The following is a 27,604-nucleotide window of genomic DNA, read 5'->3' on the forward strand; positions in this document are numbered from 1 at the left end:
CGCGAGGCGAGCACATGGAACGTTTATGACTTTGTCATAAAAACTTGGTGAGTTTTCTAACATTTTGCAAAAAATTGCATGTATCTATCTTTATTACGTAAAATACAGTGCTTGTTTGTAACCCCGACAATCATTTACGAAAACCCTGTATATGATGTGTATAATAATTTTACTCCACAATATCATGGTACAGCTCTCTGTATTCGTAAAGGAATACCGATACAACAGGTACAATGTTACTATTCAGGAAGAATAATAACAGCAATATTAAATAGAATAAAACTTTGTAATATTTACGCACCTTCTGGATCACAAAACAGGACACAGTGGAACCACTTCATTCTAGAAGACGTGGGGGCGGAATTAAGTGGTAATATTACATCTATCATCTTAGGAGGTGATTTTAATTCAGTTCTAAGGGCCATTGATCAGAAACCGGTTGCAACTAATCCCCAACTTTAAAAGCATTAATATATGGATTAGAATTAGTTGATACATTGGAATATGTTAAAGGAAATGAAGAATGTTATACGTACATCGAACCAAATCATGCCTCGCGCATTGATAGAATTTATGTATATAATAATATTTAGCACCACGTTTCTAATGTGCAAACTTTCCCAATTTGCCTTACAGACCATATCGTTAGGATCAAAATAGATTCAGATAATATTTGTAGAAGACCAGGGTTCTGGCATTTAAATAATGCATTGATCCAAGACAAGGAATTCATAGTACGTCTTCAAGAAAAATGGAAGTCGTGCTCAACAAAAACTACTTATAAGGCAAATCTTGTGGAGTGGTGGGATAGTTGCTTTAAAGTAGAATTCCAAAAAAATTGTAAAAACTATGGAAAACAAAAATATCAAGACAGAAAAAGTATGTACAATTTTTACTATAGTGTTTTGAATGAATTAAAATATCAAGTATTGCAAGGTCAGTCAGTACAAGATAAAATTAAGGATGTTCAGTCTATATTATTAGGATTCCATAGAAATAAAATGAAAGTTATTCAAGTAAGAAGTAACGTACAGCCCTTTGATCACGGAGAAACAACCACATTATATCATATAAAAGAAGAACGAAATAGAGGTCATAGAAAAATTATAAACAAAATTAAAAACAAACATGAGAAATAAATTATAATGCAATCTGAAATTCAACAAGTAATAAAGGAACATTTTCAACAAAAATTTGAAACAGAAACGATCGACATAATAGATGGCAACATAATAATAAGTAATATACCCACAATACTTCAGGGTGAAGGTAGAAATATATTAGATAAAGAATTTACTCAGGATGAAATAACTAAAGCTGTTTTCAGTTTACGTGGAAATGTATCACCAGGTATTGATGGTATTACAAGTGAAGGTTACAAAAAGATATGGCCTACTATAGGACACATAGTAACTAAGTGGGTTCAAGAGGTATTTCACAAAATTAAGATAGGAAAAACTTGTAGTACTGAAGTGACTTTTTTAATACCTAAGGTAAAGAAACCGATAACAATTAATGACTACAGACCAAATATTGTAATGAATATTGAGTATAAAATCTTAACAAAAATAGTATCAAATAGGTTAAACCATATATGTCATTGTTAGTAGGTAACACACAATATGGAATGCCAAGTGTTGGCACCTTACACCAAGCAATAATGATAATCTAGAGATATAATAGCAACATATGAAGTGAAGAATGACACTGACGGTTTCCCGATTGACTTTGCATCTGCGTATGATTTGTTAGCCATAAATACTTAAAATTAGTTTTACAAAATCTTGGGTTTGGTGACAAATTTATTTGTTGGGTTCAACTATTAACTAGAAATATATATATTAAGGTACTAAGGTAACATCGACAATACAGGTGAAAAGAGGAGTCTTACAAAGATCCCCGTTAAGTTCATATCTGTTCATGTTATCGTTATCACCTTTTCTGAACATGATTCAAACAAAATTGTCATCTCTGGGACATTGTGAAAATAACTTACATGTATGTGGGTATATGGACGATGTAACAGCCTTCATTAATTCGAAGACTGATTATGATAAAAAATTGTATTTGTTGCCACTGGGAAAGCAAACAAACTTAACATATGAACGTAAAATTGTAACTAAAGATACTAACTAACTAACTCTCTAGCCTTCTTAAAACCGAAGGTCCATGGCTGCAGCAACACAGGCCTTCCATCTTTCCCTATCTTGAGCAAGTTCTATATACTCTTTTCCATCCCTACCGATTTCCCTTAGGTCCATCTCAACGTTGTCCCTCCATCTTCGTCTTGGCCTTCCTACAGGTCTCTTACCGTCAGGTTTCCCAACAAGAATCCTGTAAACTCCTCTTTCCTCTCTCATTCGTGCCACATGGCCTGCTCACCTAAGTCTTCTTGATTTAATTATTCTAATACTATCTGGACATGAATACAAATTATGTAGTTCTAAATTATGTAACCCTCTCCACTCACCTGTCTCCTCATCCCATTTAGGTCCAAAGATTTTCCTAAGGATCTTATTTTCAAATACTCTCAATTTATGTTCCTCTTTCAATGTAAGGTACCAAGTTTCACATCCATATAATACTACAGGCAAAATTACTGTTTTGTATATTTTAACTTTTAGTTTCTTAGATATTAAACGAGAAGACAAAAGTTGATGAAGAGAGAAGTAACATGCATTTCCTGAATTAAGCCTGCTTTTTATTTCCTCTTTAATATAATTTTCATTTGTTAATATTACTCCTAAGAATTTGAATTTGGAAACTGGTTCAAACGAGTTGTTATCCATAATTAGATTTTGATTATTACCTAACACTTGGATTCGGCCTCTAGGCATATATTTAGTTTTCTCTTTGTTAACTTCAAAACCTATCTCTTTAGCAGTTTTGAAAAATATTTTAGCATTATTCTTAATTGTATTCACATCATCCACCAGTAAGTCTCCATAATCTGCATATGCTAACAACTGAGTCACACCATTTAATTTTAGTCCTTCTTTAGTTTCTTTTACCTTCCTAACAGCATATTCTAAGGCAAAATTAAAGAGCAATGGAGATAATGCATCTCCTTGTTTTAACCCATCATGAATTGTAAATTTGTCAGACACATTAATACCCACACGAATTTTACTTTCTGTTTCACTGGTGCATATTTTTATCATACTAACAAGCTTCTTAGGTATTCCAAACTCTACTAATATATTATGTAATTTATCTCTTTTGACAGAATCATATGCTTTTTTGAAATCAATGAATAGCTGATGAACATTTTGATTATATTCCCACTTTTTTCAAGTGTCTTTCTGATGTGAAAAATTTGATCTGTAGTTGATCTGTTACGTTTAAATCCACATTGATAATCACCTATAATTTCATTAGCATATGGGGTTAGTCTTGTTAAAAGAATGTTAGATAATATTTTATATGTTGTTGAGAGTAGAGAAATTCCATGGTAATTATTGCAGTTCATTTTATCACCTTTTTTAACACAGAAACAATTATGGATTCTTTCCACTGTTGAGGGATTTCTTCTTTATTCCATATTAAACAAATTAATTTATGAATTTGACATATTAACGAATTTCCACCATATTTAATTAACTTAGCTGGTTTTAAATCAATGTCAGGTGCTTTGTTATTCTTTAGCCTTTTAATAGCATCTTTAACTTCAGTCAAGTTAGGTTCTTTAACTAAAGGTTCTGCTGTGTGGACTTCATTTACTTCTGATTTATCTCCTACATGGACATTTAAAAGGTCATTAAAGTAGTTCTTCCATCTATTTAGAATATCGCTTGGGTTAGCTAGAAAATCACCGTCTTTATCTTCTATCAAGTTTACTTTATTTTGCCACCCCTTTCTAAACTCATTGACACCTTTATATAAATCTCAGATATTTTTATTTTTGCTGTTTGTTTCAATTTCTTTAATTTTGCTTTTCAAGTAATCTCTTTTTTACTTCTAAACGTGCGGTTAACTTCTCGCTTTATTCTATTATAATTGTTTAGATTTGTATAATCAGAGTTATTTAACCACCTAAGTCTAGCCTGATTTCTTATTTCTATTAGATTATGAAATTCACTATCAAACCATGGCTTACTTTTTCTCGGTTTATGGTATCCTATACTTTCTTTAGCTGCTGATTCTATTGCATTACGTATGTGCTCCCAATTCTTATTTACGTCTGTTTTCATCATCATTTAAATACTGCAAAATATCAAATCTATTTGACAGTTTAATTTGGTAATCTTTCTTAATTCTTTCATCAGTAAACTTTCCTGTGTCAAATTTTAGAACTTTTAGATTTTGTTGCAATTACTAATTAATGGTCACTGGCACAGTCAGCACCTCTATGTGTACGAACGTCAATTATACTAGTATGCCTTCTCTTATCAATGAGAATATGATCTATCTGATTATGAGTTTTACCATCTGGAGAAGACCAGGTATATTTATGGATACCTTTATGTTTAAAATGGTACTTTCACAATTAAATTCTTTGAGGTTGCAAAAGTAATCAATCTTATACCATTATCATTACTTAATTCATGAAGACTTTCTTTACCAATCGTGGGTTTAAATGTCTCTTCTTTGCCAATCTGTGCATTACAGTCACCTAACAGAATTTTCATATCATACTGAGAAAATTTATCAAAGAGCTGTTCTAACTCTGTATAAAAATCATCTTTAGTATTATCATCTTTATTTTCCGTTGGTGCATGTATGTTTATTAAAATAATTTTACACCACCTACCCTGTAAACTGCATATGATATCCTATCATTAATAAATTCTATTGTTTTAAGAGCCGAGATAATTCTATTATTTATGAAAAAGCCTGTTCCAAAATTATGATTTTCAGTACCACCATAGAGAAAGGTATAATTTTTAGTTTTACAATTCCCTTCTCCTGGACACCTAACTTCCTGGACAGTTACTACATCTAATTTATACTTAACTATCTCATTAACTGTACACTGAAATGCCCCAGGCCTGTAAAGGCTCAGAACATTCCAGGTGCCTAATTTAATATCCTTGTTCCTAATGTAGATCTTATCCTTAGTCCAGGGACCTCCCAAAGTAGTTCCCACCCGGAGATCCGAACGGGGGACTATTTTACCTTTGGAATATTTTACTTTGGGAACATCCATGGCCTTATATTGCTGTTTCTTGACATTTTTTTTTGCAGTGCAGAGTTGTCAGCTCTACGCCTAACCCCCAATATGAATGGAGGAACTACTACGACTAAATATGCAACTTCTTTTGCACTGCAGTCACCTCGAAACATGCATTTCATAAGGAAGTCAATGATCCTTTCAGGTTCTTCAATGACCATTTGGAATTTCATACTGGAACTTTATCGATATCAGCCAAAATTTCATAGTGACTCATCCCTAAAAAAATAATAATAATTATCTGAATCCAAGCAATTGTCGCTACTGCTGTTGTAGTAAAAATAAAGTAAGAATATTGGGGATAGTTTTTCAGAATAAATTACAATCGACGATAAATATACATTTTGAAACAATAATAAATAACATACAAGGTTTGATTAAAAACAAATGCCTTAAGAAATTTATCGCTTATATTACGAGTGCGTTATTTAAACAGATGCATATTTGCAAAAGTTTGGTTTGTTGCAGCACTCTTTCCTTTGTCAAGAATTTTTGCAACACGTTTACAATCGCTAGCTACGTATTTCTTATGGCAAGGTCAGGTTTTCAGAGTGGCTTATAACAATGCAGTGCACCAGCGAACGGCAGGTGGATTGGGACTTATGCACGTGGAATGGAAAGCAGCAGCATTGTTCAACATGCGTAATCTACAGCTGCTTATATAACAACCAGATAGCTACACAGCGATAGTGCTACGATCGATCCTCTATAAAATTCCCTTGACCTTGCCAATGCACACAGCAGCTATCCCGAAAAAAATGCTTATCTTTTACCATCTATTGCAGAATGTGTGTACCAACTAGGAGCAGGAAGTACGATAGGAAGCATACAAGTAAATGACTTTTATCGCCAGGAACTTGAAGTAAATACGCAGTCAACGAAAGTAGAGAACAAACTCCCAATAAGAAATGGAAGATAGTGTGGACTGATGTTTAGGCTAAACATTTAACTAACAAGGTTGAATCCTTATGGTACATATTAGTACATGATAAATATGATACCAATAGTATAAGACATCTACTTCAATTCAGTGACACGTCATTATGTAATGTGTGCAATGAGGAAGATACAATAGAACACAGAATATCTAAATGTCGTCACGCAAGTATCATGTGGCAACAATTACGAAACATGTTAAGTAGAATATATCGTACATCAACAGCTAATTATACGACACAGACTGTAATAGTACCAGACTTTAAGTATTATCCTAAAACCAAATGGAATACAATACAATGGCTTGTTAGCAGTTCTATTTACTATACATTAAACTGCACAAATATTAAGTACGCATGTAATTTTAAAGGTCCTCCTCCGTAGCCGAGCGGGTTAGTCGACCTCCGTGGCGAAGTGGTTAGCAGAGCGCGCTACAACGCCAGGGGTTCCGGTTTCGAGTCCCGTGTAAGGCATGGGTATTTGTGATTGTCTGTCCTGAAAAGTCCTGAAATAGAAATGTAAATGATATGAGTGAATGAAGTGTGATGGGGAAAGCTTCCGCTTAGGGGCTTTCCTTTTTTTTTTTTAAAAAAAAAAAAAAAGCGTGTTACGACGTTCACTCGTCTTGAGATCGTTCGCTGCGGGACGGCGTAGGTTCGAATCCGGCTCTGGTCGGAATTTATTCGGCCTACGTATAGGGCCGGTGGCGACCCACCATCGTGAGGAAATTGGGGAGCTCCGAGTGAGTGAGCGTAACCCGGTCACGGAGACCTACTATAACGGCTGGGGATACGTCGGGCTGACCCCCCGACTATTCCAATACTGGTTGAAGATCTCCACGCTTAGAGGTGACGAAGGAAAGCGTGGGAGGGAGATCGGCAGTCGGAAGGTATGCCTAGGCCATTCATGGGCTGTTGCGCAACGGATTATTATTGTAATTTTAAAGATTTCTTAGAACAAGAATTAATGCAAAACACTATTGTTTATAACAGAAATAATAATGCAAATTTCCTAAAGGGTGTATTTTAAAAAAAAAAATTTCTTTTTAACCATGTTCATATAAAATGCTATTTGTAATAGTAGTAATAATAAAAAAGTAGTAATGTAGTCGGCTTGTAAACAAGGGGTCCCAAGTTCGATACCCGGTGGAGGCACATAATGGTTCGGATCCCACTTTAAACTGTAGGTCCAGTCTCGATTAGCCTTACTGTTCATAAAGTGGACTTAAAACATCAAATCAATCAATCAAACCAAGTGTGATGTTTACCGCTCTTGGTGTATGTTAACGTATTATTTATGGAATTAAAAAATTGTCTAGTTTTTAAACTATCTTGTAGCTTTAATAATATTTTTAACAAACTTTCCTCTGTGAAGATCTTTCACTAGCTAAAAGTGACAATAAGTAGACAAGACACCGACTGTTAACGTGAGCATTGTCGAGCTTCAGGTTGCTTTGTTCCTACAATCGCGTGCGACAGAATTCTTGATTGGTTCATTTAGTTGGTGTTTTAAGTCCACTTTATACACAATAAGGCTAATTTGGAATGTACCTACAGTTTAAAGTGCGATCCGAAACACTATGTGCCTCCACCGAGAATCGAACCCGGGACCTTTTGATTTCAAAGCGACGACGCTACCTACCACTGTGCTATCGGGGAGTTCGTCGTGGAGACAGAATGTTTATTTTCATTGCTAAAAACGAGTGAGTGAAACGTAATATAATTGAAAAAAGCAGAATTGAACGTAAAACGCAACCAAAAAATGACGCAAAATTTGAAGAAATGACCTAAAACTTATAAGTAGGAAATAGGATGAAAAATTAACAACAAAATTTACATATTTATATCCAGAGGTTCGTTACCTGTTACCTATGACGCTTTGGCTCGTTTTCGGGCCATGGCCAGTACTGGTTGAATGCGCTAGTGGCTGTCGGTGTTTAATATTCATAATTAATTTGCAGGTAGTTAGAATTTATTTAAATGTATTTAGAATAAATTTGCATATCATTATAATAATTTACATTTATGTATTTGCATATTTATAACTTTTATGAATGTATAATTATTTATTTTATGACAAACATGTAAATAGAAGGTAATTAGAGATACTAAATGTTATGCATATTGTTTTATATTCATTACTGTAAAGTATGTAATGCATAAAATGTTAATAATTAATGTTTATAGTATTGAAACCATATAGTTGTTATGGTTTATGAAACGCTATGAATATTGGTAATGGGTAATGGTATAGGTTCAATTACGATTTGTAACGGTTCCGGTACTCGAATCCCCGGTAAGTAATGATAATAATTATAGTGTACTATGTAATAATGTTATTATGGTATGAAAGACGACGGTCCGACACGCTAGACAGAAGACGGTGAACTCCGCGCAGGTAGACGAGAAAGGAATTTGGGGGATGTGCGGTCAAGGTCAAATGACGTCAGAACGCCAGAACAAAGAAAGAACCCGATTGACCAATCAGAACCGGTCTTTCCAAGGTCAACTAGAACGCAAGAATAGGAAAAAGGTATGGAACGCCGTAGGGCAGGGGAGGGATTGAACCAGACAACAAAGGATGTCTGGGAATGCGCAGTGAAGGCCAAACTCTAAAGCTATGATTCGGTTTCCAGAACCGGATTCCGCTGCCAATTAATATTCCGTTCAGGGTTGCCCCCAGGACACGAGATGATGTAGTTCTGGTTTTAGGGTAAAACGCTAGCATGTTCGGACATGCTTACCCAATTAAATTGAAGAGAGAATTGTACCTTGAGCAAGGAGAACGAAGCGTAAGGGTTTTATCCGAACTAGGAAGAAGGGAACTGGAACTAAATTTTACTATTTGCCTTTATCACGGGGTGTCGAACCTTGGACCCATTGATTTAGCTAGTAAATTTATAAATTTATGTTACTGCTTGCTTTCGAACATAATATTGAGTTTATTTTTACCAAACTTTGACTTTATGTCAATTGTTTACAAGTTTTTATGTATTTTTACTCAAATAACACATTTTAAACGAATCTAGCAAGAGCTTTTATTATATTTTCAACACACAAACTGTGTTCGTCAACTTTTAATTGTTTACATTTCAAGTTTTGGACATACAAAGTGTGTCTTGTCAACTTTTACCTGGTTATTTTCCAAGATTAGGTTCTTTCACTCAAACAACATATATAGGCAAGATCTTTTGAACGCACAAAGTGTGTTTTGTCAAGTTCTGCCCTTTCATTTTACAAGTTCATGCTTATTTTTTACTCAAATAACACAATTGCATCTATTCAGGCAATATCTTTATTATATTTTGGTCTGGCAAAGATATTTTTACAACTTTTAACTTATTATTTTACACATTTATACCTATTTTTACTCAAATAACACAATTCAATCTGTTCAGGAAAGACTTTTAGTTATATTTTCGACACACAAAATATGTCTTGTCGATCTTTTATTAGGAAGGATCTTTTATTATATTTGCACTTGAGATATTATATAAGGCCAAACTTTTAGTGTAACTAAAATAATTATGTGTCTATGAGGACTGAAATCCCTTTACCAAGGGGACCATAACCAAACACTTAACAACATTGTTTTTTTTCTTTTTTAAATTTAATCATTTATCAATATATTGACAATTCACAGGACAAGACGAAGCTCACAGACGACTGAATATATGGACCATAGGTCCACTTGCTAAACTTTTCTTTCTATGCTAGAAGAATAATTTAGCCTTATAGCCTTTTTCAATGTATTTTTCAAGTATTACTGGTTTTCTTGGGTGCATCAACACTTGGGTTATTTCCATTTGGTTTATTATACGAGGCTACAATCACTATCTGAGAACTAAAATGCTCTGATTGAAGCTAGAAGCTTAGGCTGTAACTAGGCACTTAGCATGTATATCGACAATTTATAGGACGATACGAACCTTACAGAGGATTGTAGGTCATGTAGGTCCACACGCCAGAGCCTTATGAATCAGCAAGAAGCACTTACAGCTAATGTTACGAGGAAATAAGGTTAATTTTTTACTGTTTCACAAGAAGGCTATCCTTTACACACACAATATTTGCTATTACAAGTAACTATATTTACCAGATGCACACATGCCCACACTAACTAGATTCTGATTTATACTATATCAGGTGCTAAATGTAGCAAGAAATGTGATTGCCTATATTTCTGAGAAATTACGTAAAAGCAGATTTTCCTATGTATCTCAAAAGCAGATTTTTCTATGTAAGTATATTTTTTTATTGATTGCTTGGTTTAACAGATCAAACAGAAATACGGTAAAATTCACTAAATGTAGTTCTATACTATAGGTGGTTGCATGAAAATAACTAGGTCAAGGGGTGACCAACAGTTCGCTGAATGTATGCGTAGAGGGTCGCTATTTATTATTCTCATCTTCGCTGGATTGGCGAAGGATCTTACTTGTGGGCGGTAGAACCTGTACGGGCTCCACCAGGTCATCGGGGACTCAAAGTAGATGGCTTGGCGGATGAACACAAGTAGGGTCATAGGCGCTAGGACCAATTTGGTAACTGCTTCTTATATGATGAACCAATTTGGCCCACTCCCAAAATTAACCTATATTGCATATAACTTATGAAATTTGAAGTCTGCAGAAGATCCGATGACAAAATTAAAAAATGATTACCTCCCAGACAGGGAATCGAACCCTGGACAGATAGGTTAAAAGCCCAACGCTTTTACTATATGTAATTCGAGACGCTAGAGTTCAGCTAGCTCTCAAAATTGGTAAAAATTGTTTTTTTGAGCTTAACAAGTTGCACTTATATCCAGTTACGGACAAATAAAGCTAAAACTCTCAGATATACTGTGAACGCACGAACTACTAGTTTTAGTAACAGTACTAATATTTAATTCACAAAGTTAGGTAAAAAACAGTATTTTTAAAAAAAATATTGTTACTACCTTCAAATTTTATATTTTTAATGTTATTTACAAGGTCTTAAGCTCTATACTTGATGAATGATGTATTAAATGTGTAATATAACAACTGGTTGACACTGTATGGAATCCTTTAAATAACAAAAGAAGTGATTATTTTTTAGTATTTTTACTACTTTATATTTATTTAAGAAAGAAAAGCTAATTATTTTTTTAATAAATTGTTGCCAATTTATATATCAAAGTTTTGTTTTCTATAGTGTATGAAGATGTATAAAATTAATATTTGTACCTATTAGTGCAAATAACAATTATATTTTACTCACACAAGATAATATTTACAGTTAAATTACTTGAATTACTTGAATCCATTTCAACATAACCTCTCCATTTTTGTTTTGGTCTTCCTATTGGTTTTTTACCATCAGGTTTCCCAATAAGAATCCTGTAAACTCCTCTTTCCTCTCCCATTCGTACCACATGACCTACCTATCTAAGTTCTTTTTAATTTAACCATTCTAATAATATCTGCACATGAATACAAATTATGTACTTCTAAATTATGTAACCTTCTCCACTCATCTGTATCCTCATCCCTTTTAGTCCCAAATATTTTCCTAAGGATCTTATTTTCAAATACTCTCAATATATGCCCCTCTTTCAATGTAAGTGACCAAGTTTATTTACTGTATTTAACTTCTATTTCTTGTAATTAACAAACGAATCTAATTATTATGATATGTTAATATTATTAGGTATAGTTTTCAATTTATCTAAGAGTACACACAAACACATGCGTACACATTTTTACGTACATATATATGCCTTTCTTCAATATTTTAGTATGAAGATTGCAATTTTTGCTATTCGAGCAAGGGTAGGAAAAGTAGGATTTCTGAGAATTTCTTGCAGGTTTTTGTTGTCCGAGTACAGATGAGAACTGAGCTGGGAGACTGTTTCGAGCCTTTTCATGAGAGTTGAATGTGACGTGTATGCAAATTGAGCACTATTGACAGTGCATGCTTCTAACTTGTGCTGTTATTTGAGAGATTGTAGAGAGTTTTTTCTTTTCAATTAGTTTAGTATTGAATGTATTTGTATATGTTTTGGGGACTTAGCAGTTTTATGTTATGGTGCAGCCATAACTTTACCTAGTACAACATTAACAAAATACTCAGCAAACACTAAAATAAACAAACTTTCCTACATAGCAGGCGTAACCTGCCCTAAATTAATATAGAAATACAAAACCAAAAAAAGCATAGTGTTAATAAGTAAACCCTAATAATATTGATATATTCTGTGGCTTAAATTGTAGCTAAAAGTACTTTTTCTTTAGTGTTTTTTGAAAAGATTTCAATAAATACTAAACTCTAAGTTAAAAATTTGTGAATGTATGTGTGATACAAAACAAAATAAATAAAAAAATAATACAAACCCTGCAAGAAAAACAGTAAAATAGTTGAAAACATCTCTTTGGTCATCCAATATATAATAAAAGATCCTTTTTGAATGGATTAAATTGTGTATTTGAGTAATAATAAGTTGTAAAATAAACAGATAAAACTCGACAAACCATACTTTGTGTTTATCTAAAATGTAACTAAAAGTATTTTCTGAACAGATTGAATTGTGTTATTTGAGCAAAAATATGTATAAACTTGTAAAATAATAACTTAAAAGTTGTAAAAATATCTTTGTTAGACCAAAATATATTTAAAAATGTTGCCTGAATACATGAAATTGCGTTATTTGAGTAAAAAAATAAGCATAAACTTGTAAAATAAAAGGGCAGAACTCGATAAAACACACTTTGTTCGTCCAAAAGATCTTGCCTATATGTGTTATTTGATTGAAAAAATCCTAAACTTGGAAAGTAGCCAGGTAAAACTTGACAAGACACAGTTTGTGTGTTCAAAACTTGAAAAGTAAACAATTGAAAGTTGATGAACACAGTTTGTGTTTTGAAAATAAAATAAAAACTCTTGCTAGAATAGTTTAAAATGTGTTATTTGAGTAAAAATACATAAAAACTTGTAAAACAATTGACATAAAGTCAAAGTTTGGTAAAAATAAACTCAATATTATGTTAGAAAGCACACAGTAACATACATTTACTAGGTAAATCAATAATCAATGGGTCACTAGCGCATTCATGCACTACTATGGCCTCCCCATCTTTCATCCTCTAGAACGTCCTGTCTCCAGTTTCTGATGTGAAGGATGTAGTCTGCGTCCTTCTGGATACTATCCTCCAATCTGATCTTTGGTCTTCCTGTAGGTCTTCCTCCCATGTTTCCTCTTGGTACCTTCTTCGGGACCCGGTGCTCATCCAATCTAGCTGCATCGGTAGCCCAGTTTAGTATTTCTTCCTATGTATATAGAGAGAGATACTTTCTTATAAAGTTTGTAAATTTCGTCATTATATCTAATTTCATGTCACTCCTTGTGACTGACTAGGACCAATGATCCTTCGGAGGATTTTACGCTCAAATGAGTCGATTTTGTTAGCAGCTTGTTCCTTAAGCGTCCATACTTCACATCCATATACTACAATACTACAAATAAGTGTTTTGTATAGCATCACTAGAGCTCTCCAATTGACATCTCTACATCTGATTAAAGGTAATATCGAGAAGTAGGCCTTATTTGCTGTTTGAATACCTGCTTGTATTTCTGCTATTTCTTCATTTTTTCATTCAGTTTGTACCTAAGTATGAGAAGTTGTTGGTTCTTTCAATGTTAAAGTTTTCTATTACTATGTTCTCTTCACAGTTTCCTCTTTACCTTGACTGGATTAATATTTATTCTTGTTTATTTTTAGTCCGACTTTCTTGCCTTCTTCATTCAGGCCCTCAAAGACTTCCTTTACTCTTCTTAGTGATCTACCCATGATGTTAATATCGTCTATATCCAACTATTTGTGTGGTTTTGTATTGTTGAGTGCCTCTGGTATCAATTTGTAGCTGCCTGATAACATATTCCAACACCAGGGTGAAAATGAGTGGGGACAGTCCGTCTCCTTGCTTCAGCCCTTGCTTTACTTCAAAGAAGTCTCCCAATTCTGCTTGGATGCGTACAGAGGCAAAGGTACTCTTCGTTGTCAGTTCTACCAATCTGACTGACTTCTCTGGTATTCTGAATTCTCTCATGATACGGCCTATCATATCTTTATGTATGGAGTCATAAGCTTGCTGGAAGTCAATGAAGATTTGAATGACATCTATGTTTCCTTTCCAACACTTCTCCAATATTTTTTTACTGTAAATAATGGTCGATAGTGGAGCAACCTTTTCTAAAACCAGCCTGGTATACTCCTATGATTGCTTCTGCATATGGTTCCAATCTGCTTCATATTATAGATGTGAATATTTCGTATGATGTGCATAAGAGTGAAATACCCCTATAGTTCTTATATTCCAATTTGTTCCCCTTTGTCATCTATTCCTGGAGCTTTATTATTTCTTTGTTCTTTTAAGACTTTTTCAAATTCTTGCCTTGTAGGGGGGTTCACTGGTTCTTCATTTTTCCTCGCAATTCTTTTCCTTCTAGTTTCTTAGTGGGCATTCACTGACTGTGTTGAATTTAGTAGTCTAGAGAAATACTCTTTCCATCTATGTTTGATTGTTTCCTTATCTCCCAGAAGTAGTCCGTCCTTATCTTTACAACAGTTTGTTCTGGTTTTAAATCCTTCTATGATTGATGTTACTTCTTTATAGCCATATATGTATTGTTGGGCTTAAATTGTTCTCCAATGTGATTATTTTTCTCTGTTACATACTTCCGGCATATTGTGTGTACCTCTATATTCCATCTATCTAGTTCTTGCTTTTTCCTTCTTGTTGGACGACTCAAATACGAACGTATGCATGGTATGGTTTATTTCTCAATTCAACGATTGCCTTCTAATCTTCTTCAAAGCATTATTTTTTGCCCCCTCCAACAACTTCCTAAGCTACTGCCTTGACCTTATTCTTCATTGACTCCCATTTATCCTCTATCTCTTTTGTAGGGTGAACTTCTTCGCTCTGTAGTTTGGCTGATAATGATGATCTGAATTGTTTACTAGTCTCCTCATCTTGAAGTTTATCAATGCAAGTTTTTGAGCTTTAGAAACACTATCTGCTCTAGCTTTCATTATACGGCATCTTAGGGTGGTTTTAACTAAGAAATGGTCTGAACCACAAATGGCACCTCTGTATGTTCTTACATCTATTATGTTTGATGCCCATATTTTTTCTATTAGTACTTGATCTATATCATTCAGTGTTGATCCATCTGGTGACATCCACGACTGTTTATGTATTTTGTTGTGTGGAAAGATTGTAGAGCTGATTACCATATTCTTACTTTTTACTATAAGCCGTTGGCCATTGACATTGCATTCTTTATGTAGACTGTGTAAATCAATTGTGACTTGGTAAGCTTCTTCCATACCTATTTGTGCATTTAGGTCATCCATAATCATTCTTGCATCATTAGATGGTATAGATTCATAAAGTTGTTCAAGCTCTTAGTATAAACACTATAAAGGCCACATCACCGTCTTTCCGGTCTATTGATTTGCCACTACTAAATATTGTGCGTGATTGTGTGTCCCAGATTTCCTCTTTGCTACTCTATTTTTCTCTTATATGGCAGGTATCTTCACTCTGTAAGCTAGGAGTTGCTTTGTGAGTGTCGTCAATGCTCCAGCTTTCAGGAGAGTTCGAGTTCCATGTACACTTCGCAACATATTTGACCGCCCTGAAAAATTTCAAAGTCCGGAGTTCGTAAATTTGGCAGCATAGCGCTTCAGCATAGCGCTTCAGAGCCAAATAACATTTCTTCTTCCTGAATGAAAACGCTCGTGATTTTTTTTCATTCTTTCACATTCCATAAAGTAAAGATACCCTAAAGCAGTAATAAAATATATGAGTAGACAAAAAAACGTTAAGTAGAAATACGAATGTTGAAAATATTTCAAGATTCTTCGTTCTGAATTTGAAAATAGGAAAATGTACGTGCATTGTGAAACACTGAACAGGTTCTCAACCACCTGAAAAGAATTGCGGTCACATTTGAATGCAAGAAAGCAAATTTATGATGATTTTATGCGAAATGTTTAGTAAAGATACCTTGCATAACACCAAACGATTCTGCAAAGTGTGTCTTTTCCTTGGTTCTTGGCGAAAAATGGTTCGAAACTCCGGCACAATGTTGCTTCAACTGAGATTAACGTGTTTTACTGAGCTTTCTGTTAGCAATCTCCTGGAGTAGTTGGTTAGATGACAGCACTCCCGTTTTTTTACTGTTTTCGTCAAGATCGAAACATCGTAGGTTCAAATCCCACCCTTTCCTTATTATTTTTTTCCTTTTATTTACCGAGTATGAAGTGTTCTAATAACGTAATATAATATTATATGATATTACTGTAAATATTTATGCAATGCATGCACAGTGGCGGCGATTGGATATCAAAACTGATGGGGCAATGTGGGGTTGGGGGAGGGCAAGGACAGTTTCTTTCCCTTGGTAGATAATATTTAGCATAGTGCTGGGTCATCTGAGCCTCCACACTCCATAATCGTCGCCACTGTGCATGCCTCAAGTAATGCTTCTACTAATGTTTTTAATCTTTCAGTGATTGGCAGGATTTTAGGAAATACTTTTCCTTTCTTTCAGCTGTTATAAGTTAACACATATTAGGAACTTATATGTCAACTTTCTCCATCCGGAAATGCTGGACATAAATCGCATAAATATCAACGGAAATATCCAAGAAGCGTAGATAAGCACTCTCGTCCAAAGCCGTTTACTTCCCGAAAAATATTTTGCAAAGAAGTAGGTTTGAACCTATGACCTTCCATTCCATAAGCAAACGATCCCCCTACACCACACGGTTCACGTTATTTTATGCACTCGGTTGGGATCCCACTTTAAACTGTAGGTTCAGTCCCGATTAGCCTTACTATGCATAAAGTTGACTTAAAACACCAAATCAACCAATTCATCTACTTCTATGATACTAGTCGGCCAGCAACCGAAAATACAATTCTGCTTCGTGTATACCAGAGTGTAATTGCATTTAATATAATGACTAATTTTACTTTAAAACTACAGATTAAAGCGATAATAGTGTCCAGAAAAGAACGTAAAAGTAGATCTTCACACAAAGTATTTTAATCCATTGCCAAACATTTCGGTTAAGATTAATATTATGCTTCTCCATTGACCGTATTTTCGATTCATGGTGAATTTGCTAAATGGACCATGTCAAGAAATCTAAATATGTAAGTTTTACTAGTAAATGCATTAAAATGCACGAAACAACAGGGGAAAGAGAAAAATAAACCTAAAAAAAAAAGTAAAAATGCAATAAAAAATGTTCAAAATACTGACAAATAAACTAAAAGCCAAAAAAAGTCCGAAAAATGCAAAACAAAAATGTAAAATAGAAAGTGTTTTCCGGCTCTAACTGAAGGGAAACGGACATGATATCAGGTTTAGCATTGTTTTTAAGGGTCAGAAAAAAGTTGATTTTTCATCAACTTCCGGACCCTGATTAGTAATTATGACCATTGAAAATGTTGGAGGTAGCTTACTTAAAATTTTTTTGCTGAGGGATCGTATCGTCCCATATCTCTACTTCATAAAATAGAAAAACATCAAGTTCATATTTCGAAAATGACTTGGAGTTTTCCACCACGAAAATATGTTTTTCATAGTTTGAAGTTCTTTCAAGGTTTCCATTGTTTTAATTTCACACATATTTTATATTTCATACGTTCCTCTCTCTTTTCATACAGTCTTTGGAAAAAAGCTGAAGTTTCTTGTCAAACGGGGTCTGGTTCAAATTAGGGATGGCCAGATCCGGATCCTGGCGGATCCGAAAACCGGATCCGGTTGGTTCCGGATCCTAAAATTTTTCGGATCCGGAATTTTCAGATCCGGATCCGGATCCGGTACTTTCGGATCCGGATCCAGAACTTTCGGATCCGAAACCAGAACTTTCGGATCCGGATCCAGAACTTTCGGATCCGGATCCAGAACTTTTGGATCCGTATCCGTTTTGCCATCCCACATGCGCTACTTTGGAAAGTAAGAATGTGCTTATAACATTTTGTTACCTGCTAATATACATATATATATAATATACATACATACACACACACACATATATATAGTGTGTGTACGCGCGTGCGCGATTTGTAATTAATTAATACACTTACAAGGGAGGTCTAAGTCTTCCCCTCCGATTTCCATGAAACTTGGCATGTGTATAGAGGTCCCCCCTCAAATGTCAAGATGAGGGGAAATTGAAGTGGGGATCTGAGACCCGAAACCACGTAAATATGGCAAAAGAAGAAACAGGGGGCATAGGGCCTCTCTATACACCTGTCAAATTCCATGGAAATCGGAGGGGGACACAGGGGTCAGATGATCCACACGTCAATTTGTACTCATCTTGATATTTGAGGCGGGTTTTGCCCCCTAAAAGAGTTTTTTAGCCGAAACAAAAAAAAAAACACGTATTTCTTCTTTTCGGCCCCTCTATACACATGCAAAGTTTCATGAAAATCGGAGGGGGACACAGGGGTCAATCCTTACTTCAATTTATCCTCATCTTTTCATTTGAGGGGATTTTGCCCCCAAAAACAGTTTTTAGCTGAAACATAAAAACACGTATTTACTAATTTGGGCCCTTCTATATACCTACCACGTTTCATGGAAATCGGAAGGGAACACAGGGGTCAGATCCCCACTTCAATTTGTCCTCATCTTGACAATTGAGTGGGTTTTGCCCTGTAAAACCGTCTTTTAGCTGAAACAAATAAATACGTATTTCTTCCATTGGGCCCCACTATACACATGCAAAGTTTCATGAAAATCGGAGGGGGACACAGGGGTCAATCCTTACTTCAATTTATCCTCATCTTTTCATTTGAGGGGATTTTGCCCCCAAAAACAGTTTTTAGCTGAAACATAAAAACACGTATTTACTAATTTGGGCCCTTCTATATACCTACCACGTTTCATGGAAATCGGAAGGGAACACAGGGGTCAGATCCCCACTTCAATTTGTCCTCATCTTGACAATTGAGTGGGTTTTGCCCTGTAAAACCGTCTTTTAGCTGAAACAAATAAATACGTATTTCTTCCATTGGGCCCCACTATACACCTGCCAAGTTTCATGGAAATCGGAGGGGGAAACATAGGTCAAATGCACACTTAAATTTGTCCTCATATTGACATTTGAGGGGGGTATCCCCCTAAAACAGTTTTTTAGCCGAAACATAAAAAAACGTATTTCTTCATGTGAGCCCGTTTATACACACACCTGCCAAGTATCATGGAAATCGGAGGGGGACACATAGGTCACTTAGATAACCTCCCTTGTTAGTCTTACACTTTATAATTACATAACACTGCATATATTATAATGTTTTATTTTAATTTGTAAAACTGTAACTGTAGAACAATTGTATAATTTTTGTATAACATTTCTATCTTGTTATATGTGTTAAAGGTTTCATCCTGGTATTGAATGTCTCACATTTATGTGTATTTTCATTTCCAATACATTCGAATGAATACATATTCGTTTCAATGGCATTTACAAAATTACCTCTGACATTTTATGCTAAACAAGTAAGATTAATTTTTGTGCACGAGTATGTTAGCCGATGCGTAGCCAAGTATTTTAGGAACAACACTTGAAAAAAATTCTTGTAGGACTAAGTAATGAAAAATTTCTTTGTAATCGAAGATCATAATACCTTTTAAGGTGTGGTAATATTATAATGGGATTGAGATACGAAACTCTCGGATCCGGATACAAAAAATCCGGAATTTTCGGACCCGGATCCGGATCCAGATGCGGAACTCTCGGATCCGGATCCAGATCCGGAACTTTCGGATCCGGATCCAGATCCGGAACTTTTGGATCCGGATCCGAATGGATTCGCATTTTTCGGATCCGGATCCGTTTTTCCGTTTTTCCATCCCTACTATACACCTGCCAAGTTTCATGGAAATCGGAGGGGGACACATAAGTCAAATGCACACTTAAATTTGTCCTCATATTGGCATTTGGGGGGGGGGTTGCCCCCTAAAACAGTTTTTTAGCCGAAACAAAAAAAACACGTGTATCTTCATTTGGGCCCATTTATACACACACCTGTCAAGTATCATGGAAATCGGAGGGGGACACAGGGGTCAGATCATTCACTTCAATTTGTCCTCATCTTGACATTTTTGGGGGTTTTGCCCCCTAAAACCGTTTTTTTAGCGGAAAAAATGAAACACGCATTTCTACCATTGGGCCCCACTATACACCTGCCAAGTTTTATGGAAATCGGAGAGACACAGGAGTCAGAACCTCACTTCAATTTGTCCTCATCTTGACATTTGATGAGGTTTTGCCCATAAAACCGTTTTTTAGCTGAAACAAAAAAAACACGCATTTCTTCATTTGGGCCCGTTTATACACACACCTGCCAAGTATCATGGAAATCGGAGGGGGACACAGGGGTCAGATCCTCACTTCAATTTGTCCTCATCTTGACATTTTAGGGGGTTTTGCCCCCTAAAACCGTATTTTAGCTGAAACAAAAAAATCACGTAATTCTTCCTTTGGGCCCCACTATAATGCCAAATTTCGTGGAAATCGGAGGGGTACATTTTGATAACCTCCCTTGTTGGTCTTACACTTTGTAATTATTTAACACTGCATATATTATAATGTTTTATTTTAATTTGTAAAACTGTAACTGTAGAACAATTGTATAATTTTTGTATAACATTTCTATCTTGTTATATATGTTAAAGGTTTCATCCTGGAATGGAATGTCTCACATTTATGTGTGTTTTCATTTCCAATGCATTCGAAATTCGAATGAATACATATTCGTTTCAAAGGCATTTACAAAATCACCTCTGACATTTGTGCACGAGTGTGTTAGCCGATGCGTAGCAAAGTATTTTAGGAACAACACTTGAAAAAAATTCTTCTAGGACTAACGAAAAATTTCTTTGTAATCGAAGATCATAATACCTTTTAAGGTGTTTTAATATTATAATGGGATTGAGATACGAAACTCTCGGATCCGGATTTTCGGATCCGGATCCAGATCCGAAACTTTCGGATCCGGAACTCTCGGATCCGGATCCAGGTCCGAAACTTTCAGACCCGGATCCGGATCCGCGGATCCGGAACTCTCGGATCCGGATCCAGATCCGAAACTTTCAGACCCGGATCCGGATCCGGAATTTTCGGATTCGGATCCAGATCCGTAACTTTTGGATCCGGATCCGGATCCGAATGGATCCGAATTTTCCGGATCCGGATCCGTTTGGCCATCCCTAGTTCAAATGACACCTTTTCGCTCTCCTGTTCCTACTTTAAACAAACAACAAAATACTTCTCAAAACACGGAATTTTTACACAATTTACAAAATTTGACAAAACAACAATAGATATGTTCATCATTTTCCCCTTTCAGCGTTTCTCGATTTTATCTGAATTCGTTTCCTCATGAAAATTGCCATGAGGAAATTATAGATATGACATTATGTGTGAATTGGTTTCTTCAGACTGGTAGCAAATTTTAACATGAGCTGCCTGGAGAAGAGGTAACGTGCTTGATTCTTACGAGGGAGGTCGTAGGTTCGATTCTCCATCTAGGCAGGATTTTTTTCAGGAGTATATCGTTGGGTGTAAAGTTTATCCACCGTGCTAAGAAGTTAACATTGGTTTCTGTATTTCACGAGGTGAAAGGAAATAGTAAGATAAAGTTATTTCGATGATAGGGGGAAGTCACATGCCACGTGGAATGCGCAGAATCAAGTTACATAGAGTTAAGTCTATAATGGTGGTTTCGAAGATTGCAAAGTTAGTGCGGAAAGTTTTTTATATCTGATACTCGTACTTTCTGTTCAAAGAAGACAATCATTTTAGATACAAAGCAGTGAGGAATTAACGATCATTATGAGGTTTTGAATTTTTTGTTTGTCACTCACTATATAAATACTTATTAGTAGTTTCTTATCGAATCGGTCTCCGTCGCAATAACCATTTACTTATGTTAATTGGCGATTTACTATTATTTTTAGACGCATGGTAAGATGGTGGTGAGGGGTTTGACAACTGTCATTAAGAAGGAACGGACATAAAATTACAAATCTTAGCAATTTGAACTCATTAAACGCTCTCCTTCGTTACAGTACTGCACTACATCACTACTTAATATCGAAATCAAATAATCAATATTTTAGGTGTCAGTGAAAAACAAACAATACATAACTTAAATAACATTACATTTTGCATCCTGAATACATATATGTGATGTGTGAATTAATCATGATGTGTGTGTTAACCCAACATATGAACAATAACTAAAAAAGAAAAGTTTTAACTTTAAATCCTTAAAATCTCCAACTTCTAAGGGGAAATATGTGCAGAAGGGACGTCCCTCAAGTGTGCATCGAATTCATTTTTTAAATATTCTAATATCAACGGTATCTGTTCAGCAAACAAAAAAAGAAAAAAAGAAAGAGGAGAGGGTGGGATTTGAACCCGCTACCTTTCACGCTTGATGAAAAATAAGGATTGCAGCGCCTAACCAACTGCTCTATGTTAACTTAATGAAGTTATACACTCAAAAACATGTTGACGTTTATGAAGACTCCCACCTTCCTGTGTTTCAACCTCATTTTCTCGACAAGTCGTGTAAAATATATGTTTTTGAGAACTGTTCGATATTATGCAAGGTATTGTAAATAAAATGTCGCATAAACTCCTCACAAATTTGCTTCTTTCTGCACAAACGTGATGGCAATTTCCTCCAGATGGAGAAAAACTCTATTCAGTGTTTCAAACCCCCCAAATTTCAAGTCGAGCAAGCAGAATCGTAAATATCCTTCAAGGTTCTTTTTCCAAATTATTATTTCTGTTTGATTGCAAATTATAATAGCGGTTTATAGTTTCTAAGTTCATGGAAAGTGTTAAATTGAAAACCTAACACCCCAGCGTTTTTCGTCTAGTGGAAGGACTTACTGAAGTTGGCTACTCTCACCTGGAGCTGAAGTGCAATGTTGCTAAGTTTACGATTTTGGGACTTAGAATTCTTTCGGGGCGGTCAAATAAGATGTTGCGAAGTGTACCAAATTCGTAGTCCATTTTACTGAGCTTGTTTCGTCTTCTGTTATTTCCATCGTTCCGAGTCTTCTCTTGAGGTTTCGAAACAATGTGCATTTTATGGGGTGAGTTTGTCAGCCCCATATCCAATCCCCAACCGGGAGGACCATGTCTTTCATTTCGGGGTCTCCGTCCCCTAGGATGGTTATTTTCATAGCTCCAGAGTCCATCCTAACCCTTGTTTTACATCAGAGTTTCCCTCTCCTAGCCTTGGGTAACCAAACCCCTCTGTACAAGGCATCACAGCCTTCCCCCAGAAATCCTAGAGGGCCGATTGGTTGCTTCTTAGTCTGGCTTCTCACCCCCAGCGTGCCCGGCATGGAAGACCCTACCGGTAGTTAGCTCTGCTACCGCTGGGTACGCAAGCCCAGTACCAACGACAAGGTCCTGCAACCACTAGGTGGGGCTCAGAGGTTCGTATTCATGATTATAATACTTAAGAGCATTGCATTCTACACATTAAAAAATATGATATCAGAATCCAGGCCTAATGATTAATGTTTACTTTGAGTGTTTGAGGTGAAACGTGTCAAAGGATATGAATGAGTGCTTTGTCTAGTGGCTGCTTTAGAAGATTCCAGATATAATATTCTGTCTGGCTTAGTTAAGCCTCCTTATTCATCGCAGCAGAAGGAATATGCTGCTATGAAGTCACTGCTTTATATCCCATGGCATACTTCATCAAGCAAGGGTTGATGAAAATGTAAATGACTTTGCATTCTGAAATTATCTGAAACGAATCATTGCGTTGCTAATCATTCTGCAATTATAATTTATTAGAGCTGAGCCGATACAGATTCGGATATATCGGCATACGAAAGTATCGGTTGCAATTTACTTTCTACCAACACCAGCCGATACTTTTCCGTCATTTCAGTCTTTTACGGGATATGAACAAATGCTGGGTTTGATACTCGGTGGAGGCGCATTGAACAGTGGTTCGAATTCCACTTTAAACCGGTAGATTAAGTCCCGAATAGCCTGTCCATCAATAGAAAACAACAATTTAAACAATTCAAACACACAAGCAAAAATGCCGGGTGACCATTTCGCGGCGTCTAAATATCCTGGAAACTACCCAGAATTCGAAGTTTGTTAAAATTTTGTAACGATTCTTGGGTGACAACATGAATTTTGTTATTACATAACATGCATTTCAGTATTTTGATGTAAATCTCGGTATCGGTTGGAATCGGGAAGAGTATCGTCATCGTTATTGGTATCGGTTCATAGTGGTATCGGCTCAACCCTTTATTATTGTAATTGTGTTGTAGATACTACTGCATACGTGTATGTTTATACAGGGTGACCTGTAATTAGATGTATTCCCTGAAAGAGGTTAAAGTAGAGCCCATTTTCAATAAATTTGACCATATGATACCCCGTCATACTATTTTTGCTATTAATACGTTGCCAAGTAAACTAAGAGTGCATTTGTTATCACCACTTGTAAGTTTAGACCCACCGTTACTTACATGTGATTGTTAATTGGGACAAACATTTTTTTTCAACGAACCACTTATTTGGTAGCTATCAGAAAACGCTGAAACATGTGCCATTCAATGAGCTGTTTTTCTTTTAATTCGTATTTTGATGTGAAAAATTGTAACTAAAAAAAGAACAATTAAAACTCGATTATCTCGAAAACTACTAATTTTTGGTGTATCATATGGTGAAATTTATTGCAAATTGCCTTTACTTTAACCCCTTTCAGGGAATACATCTAATTACAGGTCACCCTGTATATATGTTTGTGCATGTATGTTTGTGCATGTATATTTTTGCATGTATGTTTTTGCATGTATGTATCCACGTGGATGAATGCATATTTACAGGGTTTTGTGTCTATAACAGAAATACAGAGACCTCAAATCTTGTGATTTCACTGATAACTAGTATTTTAATTTATATTCAAATTTATTTTCAGGAGTTGTATCGTTTGGAAATTATTGTGGGAAAATCAGTCAACCAGGTTTATATACTAAAGTTGAAAACTTTTTTGACTGGATAGTGCAAACATTGGTGGACAAACAAACTTACACCTGCTCATTGAAGACGTCTTAACAATTTGAACTAAAGTGAAATTCGAATTGGAGAAGTGTATTTATTCATTTACTGGACATTTACTTATCTCAAGAACATATGTGAAACGCAATATTTTGTCAATAGTAAAATTCACGTTCTTATTTTTACGCTTTTTATGCCACAAGCGGCAACTAATGTAATTGCATTCTTCATCATGGCCTTAAAGTTATGATTGAGTTTGCTCGATAGATTTACTGTAGGAACAAGAAATTCAGGATGAGGTAAATATGACGCTGGAATCTGAAAATATAGATATTATTAATTAATATTGTAAGTTTGGTGCCGATTTCTATGTTTTTAATGTCGCCCATATGAAAATAACATTAGAAACAGTGTCAGATAATCATAGGACAAAATATTCAAAACGGTGGCCTGATATATAGGAAAGCTGTCAACTTAACTAATAATAGGATTACGGAAGGTACTGTACTTTTAGTACTACACTGCGGATTTAGATGTAACGATGCTACTACGTACGCATAAGATATTAGTCACAGGAAGATACTTCAAATGCTGTACGTAATTAGTACGATTCTGTTCAATATTTTACACCGTTTTCATATAATGGCAAATATACGAAATGAAATCGTCTCCACATAATATAACATGTGACGGTTAATGAGCAATAAATAATTTTATTTTACTATAAATCAAAATGGCTATCACACTGGAAATTTCGGTTAAAAGCCACATCATAACTCGCTTACTATTAATGTACCGAAGAAATGTAAATAACCGAAAGTATAGAGCGTAAAACGTTTTATAAAAATCATCAATATCCTTTTTCTGAAGAATCTATTTATCATAGAGTTTATTTGCATAGCTCTCCATCTTCAGAGTGCAATTCTTTACAATCTGACTTCGAAATGATAAGAATGAGACATAGTATCGGCATTTTAAGTAACTAACTTTTTTAATATTCCATGAATATGTACTACTCCTGTCATTTTACATCGCTTGTCTGCTACTTGTCTTAATCGCAACGCAAATGGGGCACACAGTTTGCTCTTTTTCAGAATTGGTTGTCATTTTTACTTTTCACCCACTGGAACGATACCAAATAAACGAATGCTTACTATTCATTACCCATTTAAAATTTCCACAGTTAGCCACCATATACCTCCTACCAGACTGTTCTTGCATGTATATTATGTTTAATATAAGTATTTGAAATTAGGGCGTTTCAATTCGGACACCCGGTATAATGTGGATTTTAATCTCATTTCCAAAATAGTTCTTATACAGCATACTGATTAAATTTTTAAATCAACATTTTTAGGCCTTAGAATTTCATTTTCAGTAAAGTAAAATAATTGGTTGATTGTGAGATGATAAATATGTTAGATGTGGAGCATATAATTTGAAGGGCTCTGGTGTAAATCTTGGTAAGTGACATTTTGTTCATTTCTGAGTTCATTAAAGAAAAATGGCTATTAGAAGATATTCTGTAGATAAATTGTTTTCGTATTGTGCTTACCAATTTCAGAAGGCTTCACTGAGTCCAATACATTTTTAAAATTTATTTACTTTAAGTTTCAGATACAGCACAGAAAGACCATTTTATACTGAAACTGTAGCAAAAAGAAAAAAGAAACAACTAAACAAGACAATACAAGATGGCAGGAGAAAATTAAATAAAATGTTATACGTAAATTCTTAGCAGGTTATTATATAAGTGAACTATTATATCAGGGAGTACCGATGTAGAAAGGAGAACCTTGTGGTGTGAATGTAAAAGAACTATACGTTGCGGGTTGGCCGTGTACTCGTAGATGAAATTGGTTGACTAAAAATTCTGTTTTAATTTTGCCATTAATTATTTTATGCAAAAGTTCATGTCTGCTAGTTAATGACGAGTGTGTGGATATTCAAGACAGATATAATAACTGTTTTATGGAATTGTCTGTGAGAAAGTATTCTATGGCGAGCAATGGCGAGGAGAAAGATGAGGATAGAATCAAACCTGGATAAATTATTTTTTGAAGCCATATTCCAAATGGGAGAGCAGTATTCAAGAATGGGGGAGATAACATTTTTGAAAAATAATTAAATGGATGATTGTATTTTGATATCAGGTAACCTATACAGAATACCAAGGAGACACATGGCTCTTTTAGTAGTATGTGTAATGTGCTCATTGAAGTTTAGTTGTTCGTCGACGATAACACCAAGGTCTTTTTGACAGGAAACTTTTTGATGGGACTATTTTCGAGAGTCTAAAGAGAAAGATTTTTGTTCTTTTTTAAGGAAATGGTGAGGCATTTCTGAGGATTCAATATAAGTTGTGGAAACACCACAAGAGTAGTTCTGTAAGACCT

At 35.2% G+C, this 27,604-nt stretch overlaps 1 protein-coding gene across 2 annotated transcripts in view; it reads left to right on the top strand.

Moving 5' to 3' along the window:
• The window catches only part of LOC146003605 (trypsin-1-like), a 151,798-nt gene extending 124,811 nt beyond the window's left edge, over positions 1–26,987 (top strand). For both annotated transcript variants that reach the window (XM_083141916.1, XM_083141917.1), the window contains exon 7: positions 25,129–26,987. In XM_083141916.1, coding sequence (XP_082998042.1) covers positions 25,129–25,265 — 137 coding nt within the window. In that variant the 3' untranslated portion in view covers positions 25,266–26,987. The remainder of the gene's footprint in view (positions 1–25,128) is intronic.
• The last annotated feature ends 617 nt before the right edge of the window (positions 26,988–27,604 follow it).

The sequence above is a fragment of the Lepisma saccharinum genome, chromosome 20, assembly GCF_977018435.1.
Source record: "Lepisma saccharinum chromosome 20, izLepSacc3.1, whole genome shotgun sequence".
NCBI lineage: Eukaryota > Metazoa > Arthropoda > Insecta > Zygentoma > Lepismatidae > Lepisma > Lepisma saccharinum.